The 26206-nt window shown below is 37.2% G+C and overlaps 1 protein-coding gene across 2 annotated transcripts in view; it reads left to right on the top strand.

Annotated features, from left to right (window-relative positions):
* The window catches only part of SLC2A13 (solute carrier family 2 member 13), a 427568-nt gene that overhangs the window by 42861 nt on the left and 358501 nt on the right, over window positions 1-26206 (top strand). For both annotated transcript variants that reach the window (XM_047867635.1, XM_047867634.1), the window contains exon 2: window positions 19020-19179. In XM_047867635.1, the coding sequence (XP_047723591.1) occupies window positions 19020-19179 (160 nt within the window). The remainder of the gene's footprint in view (window positions 1-19019; window positions 19180-26206) is intronic.

The raw sequence follows: 26206 nt of genomic DNA, 5'->3' as shown, positions 1-26206 counted from the left end.
GAAGCCGGCTTCAGGCTCTGAGTTGTCAGCACAGAGCCCGATGTGGGGCTAGAACCCACGAAATGTGAGACTATGACCTGAACTGAAGTCGGACATTTAACCGACTGAGCTACCCAGGTGCCCCCAAATTAGTACTTTTTTAAAACATGGAAATCCAGTGTAATTTTTTTCTAAGAATATGGAAGATTATGCAGTAAAATTTAGTTTAGCCATTGGTTTCTATTCTAAAAGTACCCCTAAGATAATTTAGAGTTGACTTGCTAATTTTATTTTTAATTACAAATGTCTTTTCATTTGTTTCTGAAAATCCTCAAATGTATGAAATCAGATGTCTTTTTTTCCCCATTCTGTTGTGTATGTCTTGTCTATGTTCACAAACTATAGATGTTTAGCTTTTTCTTTCTGAAGCCTCAAAAATAAGAAAATAAGAAATTTAGCGTTTTTGTGACTCTGTTCTGTGATAATCTTACATTCTGGTCATGGCACTGCCCTCTATTATCAGTTAGGGAAGGTTAAATTGAAGATTTATAGACTTTCTTATTGCAAAACCATAACTTCTGAAGACCACCTCTTTTGTCTTCTAAAAACTTCATAGGTTTACTTTGGGTATGTATTTCTCTCTTTGTATCTTTTCTCTTTAACTCAGTTACATTTGTGAATAATGATTTTTTTTTTTCTAAATCTCACACATATTTTCTTAACTTACTGCCTTGGCTGGAACCTCTTGTGTTGAATGGAAGTCTACTAAACTTCATATAAAATTCTTTAATCATTGTCTCGTTGAGCATATGTTTGCTATGGATTTTTTCTTTACCCTTTATCAAGTTAATGTAGTCCTTATTTATTTTTAGTTTTCTTTTCCTTTTTAATTATTAATGGATGTTTAATGTCATCTGATACGTTTTCTAGATCTATTTGTTTCTATTTCTTCTTCTTTAGTCCCTTAATAAATACATTAATTGATACTGTGTTGAAAAGATAATCTTGTGTTTCTGGGATATCATGATGTATTTATATGTAGTGTTGGACTGCTAGATTTAGTTTTATATTTTTAGTATATTTTTTTCATCTGCTCATTTGTGGTATATGATGTGTGCTGACCTTTTTAGATTTGAGCATGTCAGGAACTATGAAAGGTATGAGGTTTTATCCTGCTTTTAAGATAAAAGTTAATCTTTCATAGTTTTATGGATTCTGGTAGAAGACACAAGATTCCTGGGTCAGAGATGAAGGATAGCTTTTTATGTCCAATAGTACCCAAAGAATTGCCGATTTTGCACCTGTTCCTTGAGCTCCACTTCCTACATGGTCTATGAAGAAGACTAGATAACATTTCACATATAGTGGATTATGATGTAGAAGAGGATCCATGAACTTGAGGAATCCAAACTTTGTAATGGGCAGTAGGCATGCCTGCTTTATGCTCTGGAGGGAGAGATTTATCTTTATTTTCAAGACTATCTCCAAAACCTACCCTTTGTTCCAGAGGGATACACTATTTCTCTTTTACTAGATTAGTTTGCTGTACTAAACCTCCTTGAAAAGATAGTATGGAACAAAGACCAGTCAGTGCCTACTTGTAAGACATGAAGAAGAACAAGATATCTGAATTGTCTCCCAGTACAACAAACATATTTCTAGCCCATAAAATTAGTTACAAAATACTACTTTTTATTTGTTTACATTTTTTTAAATGTTCATTTCTTTTTGAGAGAGATATAGAGCATGACTCGGGGAGGGGCAGAGAGAGAGAGAGAGAGAGAGAGAGAGAGAGAGAGAGAGAGACATAGACATAGAATCTGAAGCAGGCTCCAAGCTCTGAGCTGTCAGCACAGAGCCTGAGGTGGGACTCAAACCCATGAACCACAAAATCATGACCTGAGCTAAAGTCGGACACTTAACCAACTGAGCCACCGACGCGCCTTGTTTATTTGTTTAATACTGCTTTTTTCTAATATTATAGAATATTTTGTGTAAGAGTAGTTTATTTCTTGAAAGTTTGTTGGAACTAAAGCCATCTAGATTTGAAGTTTTCCTCATGGGAATTTTTTTAAAAAGTTTATTTTCAGAGAGAAAGAGTATTGGGGAAGGGCTGAGTGGGAAGGGAGAGAGAGAATCCCAAGCAGTCTCCACACTGTCAACACAGAGCCCTATATGGGGCTCGATCCCAACTATGAGATCATGACCTGAGCCGAAATCAAGAGTCAGACGCTTAACTGACTTGGCACCCAGGAATATTTTTTTTTGACCATCAGTCCAATATCCTTAATGGTTATAGGAGTATTCAGGTTTTCCAATTTTTCCTGAATAAATTATTTTTCTGGGAATGTGTTCATTTCATCTAAGTTTTCAAATTTATGTAAATAATGTTCATATTGGCTCTCTTTTTTATGTGTGCAGGTTTTGTAGTTTTTCTTAATTTTTTCATTCTTGATGTTGGTTATTTAAGCTTTCTTTTTCTTGACCAGTTCTTCCAGATATTTGTGAAAATTTTTACTGTAAAAGAACCAACTTTTGGCTTTTGAATCCCCTCTGTGTTTTCTATTTCATTAGTTTTTGTTACTTAGTATTTCCTTGTGCTTTTTAAAGTTAATTTTTTTCCCCTAAATTCTTTGGATAGACATAGATGATTTATTTTCAGTGTCTCTTGTCATTTAAATATTTCTTTTGATGAATCACACAACTATTAATATGGAGTATTATTTTTATTCACTTTCAAAAATATTAAATTTCCAATATGATTTCTTTGACCTGTGGATTATTTGAAAGCATATTTTTAATTCTCAAACATATGGCTGATTTGTTTTGGCTGATTATCTTTTTTATTTTTAATTTGTTTTCTGTGATATTGCTTTCAGGTGCTCCATATTTGATATTGGTGACTACTGCTTTATGGACAAATGGCCAGTTTTTATAAATAATTTTTTGTGCTTGTAACAGTAATGGATGTGTCACTGTTATTATGGATTTGTGTATTTTTTGTATTTCTGTCATTTGTTTTCTGTATTTTCCAACCACGTAATAAGGTCATATGTAATTTAACTGTTCTCTCTTGCTTTTGAATTGAACCCTTTATGCATATTACATGTTATACTTTCGGTCTTTAGTTACTTTTTGCTTTATTCTCTGTTTTAACTGAATGAACATGGCTGCCTTGGCTTCCTTTGTTTTGTTTTTTAAAAATATTTTTCAGCTTTTGTTTAGACTTTTTTTTTTATTCTTTTGCTTTCAATCTTGTTAATGTTCTTTTAATTTGTGGGCTTATTTTTATACAAAAATAAAGTGTAGATTTTAAATCCAGAGAGATTACCTTAACTCCATATGGATTGCTCTTCTTTTTACTTAATTCATTTGATCCTTTTATACATATTATAATTATTGATATAATTCAATTTATAACGGTCTTTGCACCCCCCAAATTATTTGTGCTGCTTTTTCTCTCTTTTTGAATTGCCCTGTATATATAAATTTTTCTCATGCAAATTTCTTTCAACTAGTTTGGAAGTTAGATTTTGTTTACATATATTTTTTGGTAGTTGCCATTTAAATTGTACCCATATTTAACATAATGAAGTCTGAAGTTAAAAAAATGTCAACCTTCCTTCTGAATAATACAAGCAAATTATAGCACATTAACTCCCTTTTATCTCCTCACAACTTTAATTCTTTTGTCTTGTATTTTGATTGTCTTAAGTTTGCATGTGTATGTCCTGAGATCTTGCTAATGGAGTTTTGTTTAGTTTTAGTTTTTAGATGTTCGTATGTATTTATCACTTTTTCTACGCTCTTCATTCTTTCTTGCATCTTTATTCTATTGCATCATCCATTTGGGATCCGTGATTATCTGAAATGCTGTGATTTTACGAAATAATGTATTTGGTCTTAATCCATAGTTCCTGGCTTATAGCTCCCAAAACCCTTGGAATTTCCTAAGTGCAGAGAGTGATAAATGTGACTTTTGTTAAGCACCTAAAGATGGGGGCTGGTTGCCAGGGGCGTCAACCCTGTGATTAGAAGGTTGGAACTTTCAGTCTCATCCCCTGCTCTCAGGGAGAAGGAAGAGGGCCTGGAGGTTGAAGGTCAGCGAAATCCCCATTGAAACCCAAAAGGGATGGAGTTAGGAAGGCTTCCGGTTGGTGGAGATTCGGGAAGAGTGGCACATTGGAGCGGGCATGGAAGCTCTGTGCCCTTTACCGCAAACCTTGCCCTGTGCATTTCTCCCATCTGGCTGTTTCTGAGCTCTGTTGATAACAAACCAACAATGTAGTAAGTACAATTGATGCTTCAGCAACATGGGCTTGAACTGTGTGGGTCCATTTATGTGCTGATTTTTTTCAGTAAATACAGTGTAGTACTGTAGCAAGAGCATCTGGCTGCGGGGTTCCCAAACAGACCACGTTCTGCCACTCGCCACCGACAAAATCCAAAGGTGGAGAAATGAGTTATCGTGAAACCAGAGAGGGATTTGAGGCCAACACCAGGAAGACCATGGACCAATCTCTCAAAGGCTGTCTCCAAAATATTGGAAATACTGGTTTATCTAAGGCAAATGTGGGACCAAGGTCGGTTGGTAATGTGGAAGTGGGCAGAGAAGGTCAAATCTATTATTGTCATGGGATCTGTTACTCAGGGTCTTGCTAGCTCAGGGCAGTCCTCATGGCTTGAGGGGATAGGTTCTGTTCCCATTAGGAGATGTTTTGTCCCCAGTCTTTTGCCTGTGTTAAGAGATAAGCTGGAAAGAACTTAATTATAAAGTTTGAGGTCAAAATGGGGGTAGTTGAGTCTTATTTCAGCTATAAATGTATTTTCTTTATGATTTGTTTTTTAAACCATACAGGTATTTTTTTTCCCTTTTTTTTTTTTTTTTTTTTTTACAGTTTGAGAGAGCATGCACGTGCATCTTGTGTGTGTGGAGGGGGGCAGAGAGAGAGGGAGAGAATCCCAAGCAGGCAGAGCCTGACATGGGGAGCAAACTCATGAACTGTGAGTTCATGACTTCAGGGTCATGAGGTCATGAATTCATGAACTCAAGGGTTGGACGCTTAACTGACTGAGCCACCACTTTAGGTGCCCCTTTATGATTTTCTTAATAACATTTTATTTAGCTTCTGTAATTGTAAGAATATAGTATATAATACATATAACTGTGTACTAAAACTGTAGTAGGTGACTGATGTCCACCTTCTGTGATGATCTCAAGTGACCTCAATGAGATATCAAAAATAGAACTGGAAAATGAGTTAAGTGCAGGTATGCAGGCAATAGTTTAATCAACCAGATATGATAGAAGCAATGCATTAAGATGATCTAAGCGTCTTTCACATGTGTTGTGTGGAAATCACTAAACCTTAATTTTTACAACTGAAAAAATAATACCTTGTGATGTGCAGGTATTTGGAGAGCTGCTTGTAACACATATAACCTTTTTTGCATTTAATGCCCTGTAAGCTAATAGGTTTCAGGGCAGTTCTTCAGAGCAATCTGAAATACTGTCTCCTGGGCTGTAGCCCTCAGTAAGAATGAATAAGGTGTTTACTAACCTACTTTGAGGTTGGCTTTTTTCAGTTAACATAATATGCAAAATATGTGTTATTTGACTGCTTATATTATGCTAAGGCCTCTGGTTAACAGCATACTATTAGTAGTTAAGTTTTGGGGGAATCAAAAGATATGTCCAGATTTTCGAATGTGTGCGTGGGGTTGGCACTTGTAACCCATGTGTTCAAGGGTCAGCTGTAAAATGTTTCTGAATTCCGTGAGTTGCTGTAGCAGATTAATTGAATCTGAGGAGGAGATTGTGGTTATCTCTGGTTTGTAGCCCACTGGTCAACAACTTGAACTTGGCAGTTGCATCCTGAGTTGTAGGGGGGGGGTCATTGGAACTGTTAGTTTGTAGGCAGTTGGTCAGAAGCACAGGTGACAACCTGGGCCTGGGGTTGGCATCTGAAGTGGGGGCAATGGCACAGTTTTGTAGAAGTCAGCCCTCAGCCTGTGGCATATGATGCTATCTCTGGGTAGATCATATCAGAATTGAGTTGAATTCTTGAATCTCCTGTCCATGTCCAAGAAATGGTTTTTGGTATCAGGGGAACCCTCCTCCCCCCACACATTGCAGTTGGGTCCAGAAAGCCAAAAGAAAATAGACTTCTAGAATTTACTTATTTAGGAATTTTGCTCTTGTTCTTGAAAGAGACTTTTTTCTGTTGGGTTAGAAACCTAGATTGATGGTTATTTTCTCTTAGCACAAGGGAAGTACCATTTTACTGTCCTCTGAGTTCCACTGTTCCTGCCGAGAAGTCCGCTGTCATTTAACAGAGAAATTCTAACGGCACTAAGAAGGTGGGAGATGGTCAAGATACCATCTTGAAGTGGTTATCTTTGCCTACTTTTGTATTTTCACAGAAACTAGTCATATGTGGGCGTTTCTTCTCTTGTTTGTGATCCCCTCCCATAAATATGAAGATAAACACAAGCTTCCAGCTAGGATATATGTGAAGAACGGAATCCTCAGGGTTTGGGGGATCCTTTCCAACCTGGCAAGAGAAACGTTAAGAGAAGGACGTTTTAATTTTTTTGCATTTAAAACTACCTATTTAAGAGTTTTCATCAAGTTGAAATTAGTACTTTGAAAATGAATATAAGTGATTTTTAACTGTATCTCTACCATCTATTATTTGTCATCTCTTCAGTGTCCTCCCACATCTGTCTGTCATCTGCCTTTCTGCCTCCTGTCTCCTCCTGAGTAGGAAATTGACTTCATATAAATAAAAGCCTGTTGAAATATGCCATTGGCCTACTTGTAGATGGATATTTTGCAAAATATTATTCAAAAAGGGTGAGACGAGCTAGGTATTTTTACAATTAAATCACTAAGGGAAAATGTGAATAGCAGCAGTGATAAAAGTCATTTTACCTCGACATTTGTTAAAGCATTAGAAGTCACTACTTTTATTCTGGCTGTGTTAGTGTCTCAAAGCTGCTGGAGCAGAAATAAGAGATAATGCCAGCTAATTTCTGCCAAAACTAGGCTCTGTTGACTGAGTCAGAGCTGCCACTAGATCTGCAAGCAGAGTGAAAAGATGTTCATAAGCCATGGAGAGTAGTAATACAAGGGTTCATTTTAATAATCTCTTTCTAAAGCCAGCTTAAGAGAGATCATACTGCCCTTTTCACAGTCACCCATATCGTTCATTATTTGTCATTTCACTTGGAGTCTATTTCTAAGAGTGTTACTAAGCTACAGGTATGGCATCTTGCTTTTCACCTTTCGTAAATGTTAAAGATCTGGTATATTCTTTTAGACACTACAAGAAAAAAGAAACAGCATTGATAAATGTTTCGCTGTGCTGGTGCCTACCAGTTCAGAGAATCACCTAAACAGTCTTTGAATTATGTATACATTCTTGGTATACTAAAGAACAAGATACAGAGTTGGTTATGTCTATTAAAACAATTTTAACTCTATGCTAGGGAGAACCTAAAGATCTCTCCCTGTCTTTCACTCCATTCTCTTTTATCGCTAGTGAGATTTAGCTTTCTTAAAGCCAGCTGATACAGAACTAGAGCTCCTAAGAGTAGACATTTTGTTTAACTTTAGTGTGGCTCTGATGCTTACCATTGTTCTTTAGCAAACCTTTCCCTTTTCTATTTCTGAAGTATCTTGGATGATAAATGCAAAAACTGTACATGTAGAACATCATTCCCCATTCTGTGGTAATAAATTAAGAGGCAGTGAAAGCTAACGTGGCTTTGTTCCTCATCAAACATCTAAAAATTTATTACAGATAGGATTCTGTGATTACTGGGGATATTAGTGAAGAATCTGGGAAAGTAGGTTGTGTCATTGTAGATGTTAAAAAATGTGCCTTTTTTCTCTGCATATTTACTTTAAGATTTTATTACTTATATTGCTTTTTTTTTAAATGTAAGAAGCATAGGGATATTCACATAGATGGAAAGATAATATTAGAAGAAGCTGGAGAAAAAATATCTAATGATGGGTAGTTTACATGATTTTCACCACCTTAAAACTCAAAGGCTAGGGTCATTCAGTGTACTTTTTAGAGACATAGGAAATCACTAATAGAGACTTTTGGTAACGAAGATAGACATTATCTTGCTCTACAGATCTTTGCCTTTTTGGACATTAAAGAAATAGAAATTTTTATTTAATTATTTAGGCATAACGTTCTAACCAAGTAAAATGTTTAGCCATTGCTACCAGGTGCTGGAACAGAAAAAAAAAAAAAAAAAGTTAATGCTTTAGAGTGGTTATCAGACAAGCCAGGAAATTCTATCTGTGCAGCTCAAGAAATGTTACTTAGAACTGAGAAAAGAGAGGAGCCATATGAAGAAGGGTTGAGTGAACACTCAGTGGTCTACTTACTCAGAAGATTTCTGTAGTCCAGACTAAATGAGGGGCAGATCCTCTGAGCTGTTTATACCGAAACTTCCCTATCCTTAAGGTTTTTGCTAATCTTGGGGTTGGTTTAGAGGTTGTTCCAAAAATAGTAAATGGGTGGTTTATCAGAGAAGTTTGCTACTTGAGAATGTCTTTCACATTCTCACGCCTGAAAGACAAGTTGGCAAGATCTAAAATACTTGAATCACATTTCCTTCTTAAATATCTGTGGTCCTTGCTGGCATTCCATATTGCCGGGTTAGGTGGGTGAGCTGTTTTTTTCTTTTGCTGTATACATAAAAGATTTGATGAATTTTTGTTAACTTTGCAAATCACAAAATTTTCCAGAGTGTGTTTTGCTGTTGCTACCTATCTGTAGGCCCATTTATTTATTTATTTAATGATGGTTTATCTTTCTTTTTTTTTTTTTTTCCAACGTTTATTTATTTTGGGGACAGAGAGAGACAGAGCATGAACGGGGGAGGAGCAGAGAGAGAGGGAGACACAGAATCGGAAACAGGCTCCAGGCTCTGAGCCATCAGCCCAGAGCCCGACGCGGGGCTTGAACTCATGGACCGTGAGATCGTGACCTGGCTTAAGTCGGACGCTTAACCGACTGCGCCACCCAGGCGCCCCGATGGTTTATCTTTCAATGATATCTTTTGTCATTTGAATTTCCTTTGCTTTCCATTCTCAGAGAGCATCTCAAATTGATGTTCCATACTGATTCAGATTTCACGCAGCCTCCAATATGGTGCTTACTTCTGTAATTATTTACATATTCTATTAATTTTTTAGTGTTTCTTACCCTACCCATTTCCTTGTTTAATTCTTTTGTCGGTAAGCTGATTCTCTCCTCATGGCTCTCTGCTCCTGATTTTTAGGCAAGGCCAGATTTTATATTGAAGAACAGATAAAAAATTTGGGGGGATGGGTGTTCAGTTATTACTTTGCTACTCTTAATATTTAATATCTTCTTCTGTTTTACTTCTTAGCCCTTTATATCTGTTGCATGAATATTTCTACAACCAGATTCTAGCCCTGGGCTTATCTTACTCTGTACACATTTCTTTTGTATTTTGTCTATGCCTATTCAATTACAATCTGCATTCAGGTGATTCACAGCCTTGAGCTGCTGTTTAGGTCCACATTGTTTGCTGTACTAGAGCATTTACCTCTAGATGTCACATAGAGCTAAATATGACAAAGCACCACTTAAGTTCCTGTTTGCTAAATTCACTGCCTCGAGGAAAATGTATTGATTTCTTATTAACCTTTGTGTATTACATTTGTCAGGTGTAAAAGCATACTGCTTCCACTTTTGTTGCCATTTCCTACAGTTATCTTTCTCTTATAACCTCTGCTCTGTTTTAGGACATTTCTTACATATGCGTTGATTTCATTATTTTCCATCTCTCCCCGTTACAAAATTCTTTCCTTCTCTGTTCTTTTCCTGCCTGCTTCCATCTGGGTGTTCTAGGAACACTTCTTTCTTCTCTTTATCTGAATGCTGGAATATTATGCCATTACTTAAAATGATCTTGTCCTACAAGGGTGACAAACCAGACTCCAGATGGTTGTATAGGGCTACACAGGGATTTGTTTTGTTTGGTGGTTTTCTTTGGCCTGCAGAGTATGTTGTACCTTCTATGTCTCACTCATTTGGCTTCTATATTTATCATACCTGACTCGCTTCTGTAAGAAGTTTGAGGTGTTTTTTTTTTTTTTTTGAGAAAAGAATAGTTATAAAGAGAAGGAAAGTGTTTGAAATGTAATGAGTTAAAGCTACAGAATTATGTAAAAAGTACTGCAAATTATAACCAAATTTTAATAGTGGTTATGTGTGGGTGGTGTGATTAGAGGTGATGTTTATTTACTTCTGACCCATGACCTCCAAATTTTCCCTAATGAATAATATTTTTAGTGTAAAACCAATCAGTTGGCAGTAATTTTAAAGGATATGGTTTTCTTTTTTTTTTGTTTTTTATTTTTTTTTAATGTTTATTTATTTTTGAGACAGAGAGAGACAGAGCATGAACAGGGGAGGGTCAGAGAGAGGGAGACACAGAATCTGAAACAGGCTCCAGGCTCTGAGCTGTCAGCACAGAGCCCGACGCGGGGCTCGAACTCACGGACCGCGAGATCATGACCTGAGCCGAAGTCGGCCGCTTAACCGACTGAGCCACCCAGGCGCCCCAAAGGATATGGTTTTCTACATCCATCCCAAAGTAATAGTCAACGGTTAAGCCAAGGTCTGTGCTTGACACTTAGGCAAGTTATAGTACAGAAGGTAGGTGAGTTATAATCATTCCATTAAAGGGCTTGTAGTTGGGCTTGGAGAAACAGCGTGATCCAGATTTTACTGAGATGTTACTGGTAAAAAAGAACATGAACAGGTCAATATTATATTCGTAAGTAGTATGAAAGGAGAGGTCATTTAGGCCGTTAAGAGATGGCACTGGCTTTAAATGATGGTGACATGTTTATAATGCCTTGTGAAGAGCTTTTTAACATTATAGAACACTAATTCTGCTAGTTATCTCCATGGATAGAATCTCACCCATAACCTGGCTCCTTTGTTCTAGCAGTATTTTGTGTTGTATATATTTTAATATATAAATAATTTGGGGCTTACAGCTCTTTGAAGTTGCCTAGCAGTGTTTGTGAAAGTCTTAGCCTCCTTAGAATAAACTAAAAGATAAATTCTAGGGTGTTAACAACCTGGTAAAGGTAGCTCTTTGACTCTTCAGCAGAATGCAAATAGCAGTTGGGGCAAGAGAGCCAAACTGAAACAACTTTAGTAAGGGGCACTTTTTAAGACAAATTCCTTCTTTTTATTAAAATTATTCCTTTAGAGATCATAGGGCAGTAGTTTGCAAAATGAAGTTAGGACTTCATAATCCTTCTTGTTCAGGAAGCATTATTATTAAAAGGTAGATTCATGTGCTTCTTTGTGAGAAGCTAATTAGTTGCTGCCTGGCTTGTGCTGAGAGGCTACTGTGGTTCATGGGTATTTACCCATCGCAACAGGATTTTCTAATGCTGTTTGTTTATGAAATTATTTATACTTCTGACTCAGAGCTTTAAAAGGGCTTCCAGCAGTTTTTGAAAGCCAGCTTCTACACTCAAGAGCGTTCTGTGCTGCTGATGGTGCTTCAGCTTGGCAGCATGAGAGTGTGAATCGGGTTGCACTGTGGTGTCTGAGGTGCAGTTTTCTGGTGAAACTCCTCAAGGCCAAGCATGATAATGAGTTTTCATTGAGGTAGACCTCTTTATTTATTTTGTAAGAAATCAAACTTTCTAACAATATTCAGAAACAATACCAACACAGATATTTGTGGTTGTGTTTAAGCCAATAAGCTGTTAACAGGACCTTGTATCACTCCGTTGCTTATGTTAATTTCCAGTCATCAGTTTAGTGTGGACTATTAAGAATTTGTTCTTTACCAGACATTTATTTTGATTAATGTTTGGAATAGGGAATAAGTCCAAAGTTCTTCATAGAACTCTCCTAAACTTTATTCTTTTTTATATGAAATTTATTATCAAATTGGTTTCCATACAACACCCAGTGCTCATCCCAACAGGTGCCCTCCTCAATGCCCATCACCCACCCTCCCCTCCCTCCCGCCCCCCATCAGCCCTCAGTTTGTTCTCAGTTTTTAAGAGTTTCTTATGTTTTGGCTCTCTCCCTTTCTAACCTCTTTTTTCTCCTAAACTTTAAATATCATTAATCCCACTTATGAAATACTTGATTTTTTTTTTTTTGAGAGAGAGAGAGAGTGTGTGTGTGTGTGTGCGTGCGCATATTGAGGAAGAGCAGAGGTGAGGTGTTGGGGAGAGAGAAAGGATCTTTTTTTTAAAATTTTTTTTAATGTTTATTTATTTTTGAGACAGAGAGAGACAGAGCATGAATGGGGGAGGGTCAGAGAGAGAGGGAGACACAGAACCCGAAGCAGGCTTCAGGCTCTGAGCTGTCAGCACAGAGCCTGATGAGGGGCTCGAATCCACGGACCATGAGATCAGGACCTGAGCCGAAGTCGGACGCTGAACCAACTGAGCCACCCAGGTGCCCCAAGAGAGAGAAAGGATCTTAAGCAGGCTCCACACTCAGCACTGAGCCCAATGCGGGATTCAAACCCATGACCCTGGGATCATGACCTGAGCTGAAATCAAGAGTCATTGTCAATCGACTGAGCCACCCAGGTACCCCTGAAGTACTTTTTAATTTAGGGGATTTCATACAGTATTACTTAACTGCCCTTCATTGGAACAGTGACCTTTGTCTAGAGATAGAATTCCATTTGTTTCCCCAAAGTAGAAAAGAGGGGTGATAGAACCTTAATGACCCAGGTTTGTCAAAACTTGACACCATGTTTAGAAATCTGTAAGTTATAGTTTGCATGGCTATTTTATTAATAGCAAGGTGAGCTAGCAATAGTGAATGTGGAGTTTTCTCCTCTCCCTGAACACCAGCATCTTTTTTATAGTTCTCTGTTGTGGGTTTACACTTTTCTAGCTGGAAATTATACAGTGAATCATATTCAATTCACTAGTTAGCTTGAGCTCTTTAACATGACACCTGATATCAGTATGTCACAGCAGCCGGTAGTAGGGGGCAGAGAAAAGACCCGCCTGTCCACTAGAAGTTCACGTGTGCTAGCTAAGGTAATAGATCCAAAAAGAAAATGTGTCTGAGAAATTGCTGAAGGATCACATTCTAATCAGAGGCACAGTCCTTGGTCCTCGAGTGACACATAACAGAGATTAGGGAACCTGAATCTGTGAGACTCACTTTGACATTAACCTGCTTTTGTGACTTTCTGAAAATCTCTTCCTGTCTGTCTTTGATGCTGGGTTTCTTTACCTTTCCTAGAGGGATAATGAATGATACCTGTCCCACTTCCCTATTGATAAGGTGACCCGATACATGATAATACAAAATGGTAACATAAAAAAAACACTTTAGAAAAGTCTTTGTTGCTCCTTCATACTTTCTTCATCTAACAGTTCCATAACTACTGGAATTTTTCAGGACTCCATTCTATGCATTCTTTTCCTCTTCCATTCTGGGAGCTCTTATCCATTCCCATGGTTCCCATTTTATGTGCCATCCACACAGAATTATCTTCTGAGCTTCAGAGATTTGTGTAACTTCCAAGCCCCACTGGACCTAGTCTCACCTTGAAGTTGCATTTAAATATATATAGTGTAGTAACTAAAAAGCAATTGGATTGTAATATTGTCTTTTTGTGTCTTGAAGAATATAGTAACATGTAGGTTATAACTCAGCAACATTTCTTAAAATCTCTATTATCTACCCCTCTGTCCCCTCGTCTCAAATCAGGCCTCAGTCAGTCCCTGAGTTGTAGGCTCCCATTTTTTTCCATACTGACCCTGAGCTCCTCACAACTGTCTCCAGGCTTTTTTTTCATTTGCACTTCTCTCCATAAACTAGATCTTTGGTCCATGTTTTCTTCTCCATCCTTTTTTTTGCCTAGCATGATAATGGCTCAAGAACTAGGGTGACAAATACCAGACTCTCCCTAGAGGATGAGCGAGGAAGGAAAGGTTGGTTATTTTGACAGAGTTACTGGGTGGCAGAAATGAGGCAGGCTGGGAACACTCACATGTAAATAATCTGTTATTTCCAACATACCCAGGGAATGTTCTACTTGCTGTCTACTTGTATGTTTCACAGAGCCCCTCTGGCTCAACCTGGCTAAAATTTGGCCTTATCATCTTCGGTCCACACTTGGCTTCTTTCGTGTTCTTTATGTTTGTACAAAGTACCTATCATGCTCCTACTTGCTCTTTCCGGACATCTGACCATCATCCTTGAGTCCCTCCTCTCTTCATCCTTCATGTTCCATCCCAATTCCTGCTAGCCTAGGTACTAAATATATACTTCTGGAATCTCTCCTTTTTACTCCATTGCCTCTACTGTACCCGTTACTCCCTTGCAATTGGTTTTCCATACTCCAACAAGAAGGACTCTTTTAAACATGATTCTAATTGTGCCTTTTCTTCCATTATACTATTTAAAGGCTTCTGAATACCTAGTCCTCAATACGTCCACTAAGATCTTATATAGTCAGGTTGGTCTCTGTGTCTCTAGAAGTAGTCTCCCTTATTGGGGCTCCTGGATGGCTCATTTGGTTAAGCGTCTGACTTCAGCTCAGGTCATGATCTCACAGTTCATGACTTTGAGCCCCCCTCTGTGCTGTCAGCACAGAGCCTGCTTCAGATCCCCTGTCTCCCTCTCTCTCTCTGCCCCTTTCCTGCTGGTTCTATCCCTCTATCTCAAAATAAATAAATAAACTTAAAAAAAAAGATAGTCCCCCTTCTCTAGCAGGATGCATCTCCTTTTGCCTCAAGGCCTTTGTCTAAGCTGGTCTGATCATTTAAAGTGTGTATCACCTTTCCCACAGTATCATCAAGCTCTAACTTACTCATTCACCTAATCTCTGCTTAAATGTGAACTTCTCATCCAAGAACTCTCAGACTCCTCAAGCTGAAGTCCTTTTGCTATTAGTCCTTCGTCGTCCCTTTGCTATGAGCTCATGTTCCTCACACTTTCCCTTTGGTGAGACCAATCACATTTGACATCTAATTACTTGTTCAAACACATTTTGCCTGTCAGATGCTAAGCTCCATGAGGACGGAGGACATGTCTCTCTTACAGCACTGTGTCCCCAGTGCTTAGCACAGTGCCCAGCTCAGATCAAATAAGCGATGAGCATATCCAAGTGATGGGTACTTGCTTCTGTGATTTGGGCTCTCTCAGCCTCTCCTCTCCACAGATACTCTGCTTCACATCTTTTGTTTACCTCTGAGAAAATCCCATATCATTTCATATTTATTTTAAGCCCATGCCCTTCTCTGTAGAATTGTCTACCCAGCCTCTCTGAGCTGGCATCCAATCATTGTTAGCATACAGCAGTTGTCAGCATCACAGGATGGAGCCCAGTGTGTCACTGTACTGTGACCCTTACCATGGTATTTGGAAATTATTATCTGATTGGCCGTTTATATGAGTAGGGTTTGTGTGCAGCTTCTTTTATAACAGAGACCCTGTTTTGTGGACTTACATTCATCCTGATAATGTTAGCATCTAAAACAAGTCAAACTAAATCAAAAAAGTTAGAATGCCTCACAACTAGAGGTCTAGTAATCATAGAAATAATTGCTAACATTATGGACTACTTCAAAAAAAATTTTTTTAACATTTATTTTTGAGAGAAAGACTGAGAGCACGAGGTGGGGGAGGGGCAGAGAGAGGGAGACAGAATCTGAAGCCGGCTCCAGGCTCTGAGCTGCCAGCACAGAGCCGATGCGGGGCTTGAACTCACGAACAGTGAGATCATGGCCTGAGCCGAAGTCAGATACTTAACCAACTGAGCCACCCAGGCACCCCCATTAGGGACTACTTTCTATATGGTATGTACGATTTTAAGTGCTTTGACTGTGAATTCATTAAATTTCAACTCCTGTGAAAGAATTGCTTTTATTTTTCCCATTATATGGATAAGCTAGAGACCAAAAAGGTTAGTTTGTCCAGACTTAACCAGCTGGCGAGTGGCAAAGCTAAAATTTAAACCCACTGGTTCCAGAGTCTACCCTCATCTGTTGTGGCCAGACAGTAGAGTCTAGAGCTTTCAAAATTGGGTTCTGGAGTGTCTGTCTGCTTCAGATTCTGTTTCCTCCACTTATTCATCATGTGACCTGGGTAAGGTCCTTCTTTGCAAAATGGGGATAATCATATGTCTTTTAGAAAGGTGTTCTGAGGATTAGATAAAATAACCAGTCCTTGTGAAATATTGAACATAGGCTGTTCTAACACTGGTTAAGTCAATGTGAACACTCCTTGGACACATCTTTTGGGGTTCTTTTCAATTGTAAATCCAGTGAGTCTGTCTTTTTATAGTTCCTCAGTCTTTTCTCTTTGCCAATTCCTGTTACTTTTCAAGGTTCTAGTGTTTATTTTTAATAATAAACCTTTATAAGGGCCTGAGGACATCCTTGCATTTCTGTCAAGTAAAATCTATGGGCTATTTGACAGGCATGTGCTGCCTAAAACCACAGTCCTGATTTCCCATGCTTAAATGTGCAGGTTACATGGTTGAGTAAAGATGTCTGTCTGAAGAGAGCAAAAGAATTTCTGTTTACAGCCAGACCAAAGCCGGAAAAGAACTCCGGACAATTAAGTTTATTGAGATGTTCTAATTGTAAAAGAACTAAAAAGAATATACAATTAACTTGTCAACATATGCATCAGATGTTTCCTCTTTCCAAGTTAGATGAAAGCCAATTTAGTATGATTTGTGTTATTGATTAGCAGTCAGATGGAAACTTTCAGCTCTTTAGGTGATGATTTAATTGTAAAGACTATACTTTATCTACTGACACATGCTTATTTTATGAAACTCTTAAAATCTTAAGGTTCTTTTCGTGTATATTTATGTATGTTGACAGATGCTACAGCAGCAAATAATACTGGTGGAAACTACAGAGTGTACAGTTCAGAGATTTAATCGTCTGACTTGCGTGCAGACTTATTAGTAGTTTTTCAGTAGTACGGAAGCAGATATATTACTTAAATCTTGTCTGTTTGTTTATTTGCTTGGGTCAAAGATGGAACAAAGCAAATAAAAATGTGGTAAAACATATGTTTAAAATAGGTGGAAATTGAGACAGTGGTGGCATCAGGAGGGAATTGAGCTCGCAGAATACCATCAAGTCCAAAACGCTTGGTAGAGGTGGGCCTCTGTGACTGCCTAAAGAGGGAAATAAAAGACAACTGTGTGGTTTATGGTGCCCATAAACACAGGTCAGTTGTTGAGAGGCACAACTATTGTAGTCACTGAGACTGGAGACAGATGTCTCCCATTATCTGGAATGTGGTAGATAGCACCTTCAGCAGCCCTTGTACAGAAAACACGGCAACAGGTTTTTTGGTACTGCTACCTTTAATATAGGCTATTTTGTTGGCATTGTAATGATTAATTCATGAAAAGCAGTTTCTTCTTAGGGCGCCTGGGTGGCTCAGTTGGTTAAGTGTCCGACTTTGGCCCAGGTCATGATCTCACAGTTAGTGAGTTCGAGCCCTGTGTCGGGTTCTGTGCTGACAGCTGAGCCTGGAGCCTGCTTCAGATTCTGTGTCTCCCTCTCTCTCTGCTTTCCCCCACTCATGTGCGCGCTCTCTCTCTCTCTGTCTCAAAAATAAATAAACATTAAAAAAAAAAAGGCAGTTTCTTCTTCATGGGTGTGTTATGCAACCCATTGGTGTTCTGGTTTAATCTAGAGGTCAACTTATAGTATCTATAAATATAAAAATGATCATATTTTCTTAGATAATCCTTTTTGATTGTTTTTAACTTCCGTGAATATTGATTAGATGAATATTGATTAGTTTGGGATTAATTAATCAGACATACCTAGAAATTGGAAGTGCTACTGGGAAGTGAGCTAGATATGGCCAAGAGTACCAAGATTTTCTTTTAGGTAATAATTCTGGATTAGCTCAAATTTGGATTAGCTCACCTGATGGTGTGCATCAGGAATGCTTGGAGGATTTTTAAAAGACAGATCCAGGTGCCTGGGTGGCTTGGTTGCATGTTTGACTCTGGATTTTGGCTTAGGGTATGATTCCAGGGTTGTGGGATCAAGCCCTGCATTGGGATCAGTGCTGAGCATGGATCCTGCTTGAGATTCTCTCCGCCCCACCCCCTTCCCCAACTCACTCTCTCTCTAGAAAAATAAAATAAAAATTAAAAAAACTAAAGTCGTAAAAAGACCCATCTCCCATCTCTGTAGTTTTTTATTTAGTAGGTCTAGGATGGGTGAGGTGAGAGCATCTTCATCTTCATTAAAAGAGAGAGAAAGAGAGAGAGAGATGGCCACATAAGTGATTTAGTGATCAGTGAAGTTCTAGAACTACTACCATAGATTATGCCGCATTAATTTTAGATAGAAACAGATTTTAAGCACATACAGCTAAATACACCTTAGCCATAAAGCCATCTATTTTATGGTTAAGATCATATGTTCTTGAGGACTGTAAATTTCCATAGTTTTGTCCATTATAATCAACTTCAGAATTCTCTACTGAGCCAATTGAATAGGGTGATTTAATGTATGGATTTCTTATTAGTAAACCAATTAACAGTTTTGGTGTGTGTCTACTGGAACTGATGACTTTGAATAGTTAATATGATTCTGGGATAATTTTTATTCTCACCATTGTCTGATTATATTTCTGTATAGACTAAAAATATTTTGATAACTATATTCTATCTAGAGAGCATTTTCTTATTTTTCATCCACAAAACTTATAAAGTGTGCTTTATATGCGTTGTAAAGTTATCTGATAGCTCTAGAGGTAGTTTTCATTTGTAGGCATTTACATGATAATATGAAAAATGATATTCAGAGATTGGTATCTACACATATGTCTTATCTGTGGTAGTCACTAGTTACAGAATCTTTAAGTATCTGGTGAATCTTGGTTTAAAGTAGAAAACCAAGGCTGTGTATGTGTGTCTTTGTCTAGCATCAGTATTTACAACAGAAATCTTGAGTAAATGTCCTCTGTTGACTTTCCATTGCTTCTTTACAGGCATTGCCTCCATGACAGTGCCAGTGTACATCGCTGAAGTCTCACCGCCCAATTTAAGAGGTCGATTAGTCACCATTAACACTCTCTTCATCACTGGAGGCCAGTTCTTTGCAAGTGTTGTGGATGGAGCCTTCAGTTATCTCCAAAAGGATGGATGGAGGTCTGTAAATTGTCCTTACAGTTAATTTTCAAATCATCTTTTTATGGAATGGGAGAAAAATTGAGAAATGATAGGAAAATATAACTGGGTATTTTGGATCATTATAACTAATTTATAAGTGGGTGGCATTCAGCAAAATTGAAAGTGGACAAGAAGCTGATATTTATTTTAATGATAGACAAGGAACCTACCATTATGAATTGATATTTACAGACTTTTTAGCATTTAGGTGACATTTCTCACACTGTGTGTAATCTTTTGCAATATTTGTTTAAAAATGAATGCAGCAATAAATATGTATGGAGTTCTTGAATTGTATCAGTGATTGACAAGGTGTTTATGAACTGCAGATATAACTAACATCCTTTTTGGATTGAAGAATCTACATTCTGACCTGAGTGAAAGAAAACCCACTCTTTAAAGATACAGATTTAGCTATATAAAAATATGTTATTGTATACATAAATTTAAAATACACAAATTGTTCTTTAATCACTATTTGGCTTATTTTGAATCAAAAGAGATGAGAAAAATGTTTTTAAAACTGTTCTAAAATATTTTCAAACTGACTGTCATAGAAACAAACGAATCTTCTGTTAAAGCTTAAAGATATTATAGGCTCTGGATTTTGATATCATACTTCATAGTATTCAAAACAACAGATTGATGTAACTGCTTCGGGGAAATTTTATTAAAAACCTGTGGCAGGTTACACAATATTCTCTAAGTTATTTTCTTGCCACCATGTATTACAACAAATGTTTATTGACCATCTACTCTGTATGAGTGCTGGGGATAGAATGTTGAACAAGACAGACTCTAGTCCTTATATAAATGCATGGTGCTTACAGTGTTGAAGTGAATTCTTAACAGCTGAAGAAAAAAGGGTTTGATGTGGTGCGGATGTAGGCAATCAAGCTTCTATGTGAAAAGCACAGTAAATCATGTGCCTTGATGAGCCATTAAAGACTGAGCCTGATGAAGTTTTATTAAAAGTTATGTGAGAAAACTCATTGATGCCAATTAGGGCCTACATTTGTCAGGACATTAAAGAGAGGACACAGTTCTTAAAAGCATTAGCTCTTTCTGCAGATGTTGCTAAACCACTTTCTACCTTTGAAAGAATGAATCTCTGCCAAACTGAGAAATTACTGGAAAATTGAAGAAACAGGAAATTTCATCATTCTTTTCCACTCTGTAGATGAGCAGAAAGACAGATAACTGTTACTAGTGTAAAGTGATATATTGAGTTTTTCTTGGAAACTCAGTGCAAGTCAGTTTTCAACCCATGTCTTTAAACAGATCTAAATCATTTACATTAAGTTAAAAAACTTATTATGTAACTAATATATATATGCTTTTATTAAAAGTCTATTTTTTGGGTTTTAAGTTTGCAAAGAGACCTTAACTGATAAAAATCTGTTTTTAAATGAAAACATATAAAGTGCATAAGCCATATTTTTTTTTACTTAAGTATAGTAATGTAGGTATCTTTGTACTGGTTAGAAAAAAAGAGAAAGATCATACAGTATTGAAAATTATTTATGAATGTGGTGTCCCTCTGTAGAAGTGGGAGACTTGCTTGGGTCAGGCATTAGAACACTTTCAGAGGCGGAGTGATATAGTTATAGACAAACTTGGATTCAGATCTGCTTTCTGCCTCTCATTAGCTTCAAACCTTGGACAAGTTACTTAGCTCCCTGAATTTTACTCTTGTATTGTAAAAAATGGGACCAAAAATACTTGTCTTGTTTGATTATTGTGGGATCTAAATTATTATAGGTGAAGTTTTCAGCCCACTGCTTCACATACGGGAAATGATCAATAAACACTGAATCACATAGTTATTTATTCTGATGAATGAATAAAAGGATGGTGCTCTTATAGGTAAGTTGTGAGGTTGAAGGAAAAGCCATCCTATGGCTTGTATTTTCTTTATCAGTACAGATGAGGCTTGGAGGTGATAGGGAAGATGCCTTGGGAAGATAACTGTTAAATGCTTATAGCTTCTGTAGAAAATATAAAAGACTAGAGACAAAAACGATTTTCCACATATCCATGGGATCCCAGCTGAAGTTGGGGCTATATACTTGCAGTGCATTTTCCCCACAATACTAGAGAACCGAGGGGTAAAAAAAATAATATATATATATATATATATATATATATATATATATATATATATGAGGATGGGAAAACTAACTTGGGCTGGTATTCAGATGAATGCATTAACATCTTAGATCACTTAGAACTCCGCTTATTGTTTGCATGAATACACATTCACTTGTGTCCACGTGCAAACATGTTACCTTTTTTTCAGCTGGTGAATTTTCCGTGTGTTCTTTTCTTCCAGTATTTAGTATTCTTAGCAGTGTGTTTAACTCATCTGTTTCCTGGGCTAATAGGAGTGTGGTTATAAGCAAATAAAGGTTGAAGTACTACCTCAACATCAACTTTAGAATTGTCAGCAATACTAACTTATTTAAAATTATAGCAATTGGGGCACCTGGGTGGCTCAGTCGGTTGAATGTCCAACTCTTGATTTCAGCTCAGGTCAAGATGTCATAGTTCATGACGTGGTTCACTGACAGTGTGGAGCCTGCTTGGGTTTCTCTCTCTCTCCCTCTCTCTCTGTGCCTCTCCCCTGCTCATGCTCTGACTCTAAATAAATAAACATTAAGAAAAATAAAATTATAACAATAAATAATTCATCCTTTTTGTGGCAGTATATTTCAAAAATCCTAATTAAAATGTGGGTGTAAATGTTAAGTACAGCATTTTTTTCATACTCAAATTTTTGTATATTACGAAGTAAGATGTCCCCTATTTTACAAGAGTTTTGATATTTTAACATTGTTTCTTTTTTATTCCTTTTTGACTTTTATTGCCTCTGAAACTCTACTTCAAGCTACTAAACATTTTAAATATTTGGTTGGGGCCAGATGGCTGTTAACAGAGTAGACTTTAAAGCCAGTTTTTCCTACTTGAAATGTAACCTCTTTCTTCCTCCTTCTCCTTCCAACAGTTTATAATCTAAAATGTGGTTACTGAAATTTTCTACACTAGTGATCAGATTAAAACATATAGAAGATGAAACTGATTAATCAGATAGAAAAACTTCTTAGCTTTTGATGTTCTTGAAAGAATAACCCATGTTTTCTGCCAGATGGGTCAAACCTACTGTTCTTTTATTGTTTGGATGTCATAGAAATAAATTATTTTCTGCTGAACGACTAGAAGATGAGTTTTTCTAGAAAAGAGCATTGCCAGTAGAAAATTGAATGCTAGTATTTTTAAAGCACTCTAGTGTTATCAGACCTTCTTTTCTGGGAAAAAAAAAATGTCATCTGGCTTCATGAGGAAAGAGGAATAAGGATTTTGAAGAGATCATTAAAAATTAGAATTTTGTAAAATCAACTTTAATGAGATACATACCATTCAGTTTACCCATTTAAAGTATAATTCATTGGCTTTTAGTGTATTCACAGAACTGTGCTGCCGTCACTGTAATCAAATTTAGAATATTTTCGTTATCCCAGAAAGAAACTCTGTACCCCTTAGCTGCCACCCTTCAACCTTCCAGCTCCTCCAAGCTCTAGGCAATCAATTTACTTTTTGTCTGTATGGATTGGCTAATTTTGGATATTTCATGTAACAATATGTGGTCCTTTGTTGACTGGCTTCTTTCACTTAACATATTTTCAAGGTTCATTCATGTTGTTAAATGTGTAAGTATTTTATTTCTTTTTATTGGCAAATAGTATGGATAAAACCACCGTCTGTTTATCCATTTGTCAGTTGATGGACATTTCTGTTTTTTGGCTATTATAAAAATGCTGTGAACATTACAGTTTTCAGGGTGGACATGTTTTCATGTCTCTTGGGTATATACCTAGGAGTGGAATTGCTAGGTCATATGGTAACTATGTTTAGCCTTTTGAGAAACGGGCAGACTATTCTACAGGGTACTGTGCTATTTTACATTTCTACTTAGCGATGTATGAGGATGCCAGTTTTTCTGCACAGTAATAAATAATTATCTTTTGATTATAATCATCATAGGTGGGGGTGAGATGGCATCTCATTGTAGTTTTGATTTGCATTTCCCTGATGACTCATGACGTTTGGAAAAAATTTATTTTTACCTAATGTATTATAGTGCTTCTAAAGATGGCAGAGGTGTTTCAGTAGTTAGCATTAATGATACCAGGTTTTATCACTGTTTGCCATTTTCTGTGCTGATATTTTTTTAATCTTGCTTATTTGAACATAGATTTACTCATTACACTTCAAGCAAATGAAGACTTTCTCTTTTTAATTGCTGAGTTAAAGCCTGGCATGCGGCAGGCCTTTGGTAAATATATAACAGAGTAAATTTAAAAAGTGTCACCATGATTGTGTAAAACACTTACTTGGACATGCCACTGCTTAAATATTTCAAGTCCTCTCCATTTCCCATAGGACAAAACAAGAACAAAAACAAAACAGTGGTTTGTGGTGTCTTCCATTGTCCAGTCTCTGCCTGCTTTTCTAGATGGTAGAACTTGCGTTGCCTCTCTCCCTCCGCCTCTATACAACAACCATGACTGTATATCCTATACACCAATTGCATCTTGCGTTTTTTTCTTCCTTCTGCTCACTTCACCTCTAATGCTTTCCTAACCTGTTCTGCTTTACTCGTCCACCTGTTGTTCCTCCTTTAAATCTCTGCTTTGTGTATCATGTGAAACTGGTTTTGTCCTTTCATTAGACTTTATACATAGCTTCATTGTTTTATACTTCTGTTATATTGAACTAGTTACTTTTTTGTCTGTCTTCTCTAATTCACTTTGGAGCTCCTGAGTGTCATTGACTTTGTACTCATTTTTAGATCTAGGAAAGGGCCTGGAACATAGAAAATGCTCAATTAATGTTTAGCGAACAGAGCTGAATTGATTTGGCTCTAGGGAAGGGACTCTTACCTAAAGTGAAATGGTATTGATTTTTAAACCAAAATACCAATTCATTAATGTATGTTGAGGAATACATTTACTTCATAGATAGCTTAAAAACTAAATTATTAATCATAAGTGTTTCTTACTTAAGGATAAAAATCAGAGAATGAAAATTAGTTTCTGAGCCCATGTAACTTTCCATCTCTCAAAATAATATGCCTCCCTGGCCCCAGAACACTTTTTGTTCCTCTCTCTTGGCCAGAGCTGGTTTCCAAATGAGTATTCCTCTATTTATAATTACATAAATTACCATGTGACTTAGAGTAATAAGACTGGTTTATCTATAGAGAGGCTAAGTCATACTCTTTTGTGTTGATTTTTCTTCATTCTCAGATTTAATTTTTTAAAATTAGAGTTAACTCACTAATCCATGGACAGTTGTTTGTGAACTGTTTGAGTGTGCTAGATATTTTCACATGTATGTGCTAGATAAACTCATCATTTATGTGATACTTTTTGTCTGTGTGCTAAAGAAATAGAATTTGAGGAAATGTACGTGTTGAATGAGAAGCACAAAATATTAGTGTTAGCAACATCTGTATGAGAGATTTCTCTGGAATGTCTTCAAGCTAATTCATGGACAGTGTGACATTGTTCTGAGTTCTTTGAAGAATTTGTGGACAGAGGTGGAAACTGGGACAGAGTATAGGCTAGCTGACGGTAGGATCAGAAGGCTCAAAACCGAGGTGATGAGGAACATGAAAGAGGGGAGCCAGATTCTAGAGGTTTGTGAATTCTAGGCTTCAGAGGTTTTGAACTTCCATCTATAGGCAAAGGGAAGCTATTATTTTCTGAGCAGAGCATGCTATAATGTGAGTCAAAGATTAACATGAGAGCAATGCCCAGAATTGATTGGAACCCTTGGCTGTTGGATGGATGCAAAGAAAATATTTATGAGGCTCTCGCCAGAATGTAGGTGTGAGATAGTGAGGTGTAACACTTGCAGACTTCAATTAGTGTGGAAATCATTCAGTCGTTAAAAAAAATTTGGGGCGCACTTCCTGTAAACCGCTGTTGTGGTTGGGACTAGAGATAGACCAATAAGAAACATACCTGTTCTCAGCCACCTCACAGACTAATGGAGAGACTTTTTCATCAGTATGTTAATTAAATGGTGGATAGTGTTATGGAAGCTCTTAGGGTGTGTGAATAACTTAGCTTTATGATGGAAAGATATTTGAACTGAGACTTTTTGAATAAGTTCCAGGCTTAGTGAGGGAGAAAGAAATTCTAGGTGGCATGTAATTTTCAAAAACCCCCTGGTATGAAAGGACCAGTCATGGGTGGGCAATAGTGAGAAGTTTTATTTATTTATTTAATTTTTATTTTTTTTCCCTTTAAGTGTTTTCTTTTTAATTAATTATTTTATTATTTTTTTTAATATATGAAATTTTTTGTCAAATTGGTTTCCATACAATACCCAGTGCTCATCCCAAAAGGAGCCCTCCTCAATATCCATCACCCACGCTCCCCTCTCTCCCACCCCCCATCAACCCTCAGTTTGTTCTCAGTTTTTAAGAGTCTCTTATGGTTTGGCTCTCTCCCTCTCTTAACTTTTTTTTTTCCTTCCCCTCCCCCATGGTCTTCTGTTAAGTTTCTCAGGATCCACATAAAAGTGAACACATGGTATCCGTCTTTCTCTGTATGGCTTCACTTAGCATAACACTCTCTAGTTCCATCCACGTTGCTACAAAGGGCCATGTTTCATTCTTTCTCATTGCCACGTAGTACCCCATTGTGTATATAAACCACAATTTCTTTATCCGTTCATCAGTTGACGGACCTTTAGGCTCTTTCCATAATTTGGCTATTGTTGAGAGTGCTGCTATAAACATTAGGGTACAAGTGCCCCTATGCATCAGTACTCCTGTATCCAATAGTGAGAAGTTTTAAAGCAGCTGGTTGGAGGGCTGTGATTACTGTTGGGAAATTTGAGGGTGACATAGAAAGGCTGTCTTCAGTAGGTATGAGTAGAACTTTAAATCCCTTGGATTCTCTTTATCAGTACATTGAATTTATTTTGCTTATTCAAA

This window comes from Prionailurus viverrinus, chromosome B4 (assembly GCF_022837055.1).
Source record: "Prionailurus viverrinus isolate Anna chromosome B4, UM_Priviv_1.0, whole genome shotgun sequence".
Lineage (NCBI taxonomy): Eukaryota > Metazoa > Chordata > Mammalia > Carnivora > Felidae > Prionailurus > Prionailurus viverrinus.
Note: the sequence above shows the minus strand (reverse complement) of the source record. Positions and strands in the feature narration are given on the sequence as shown.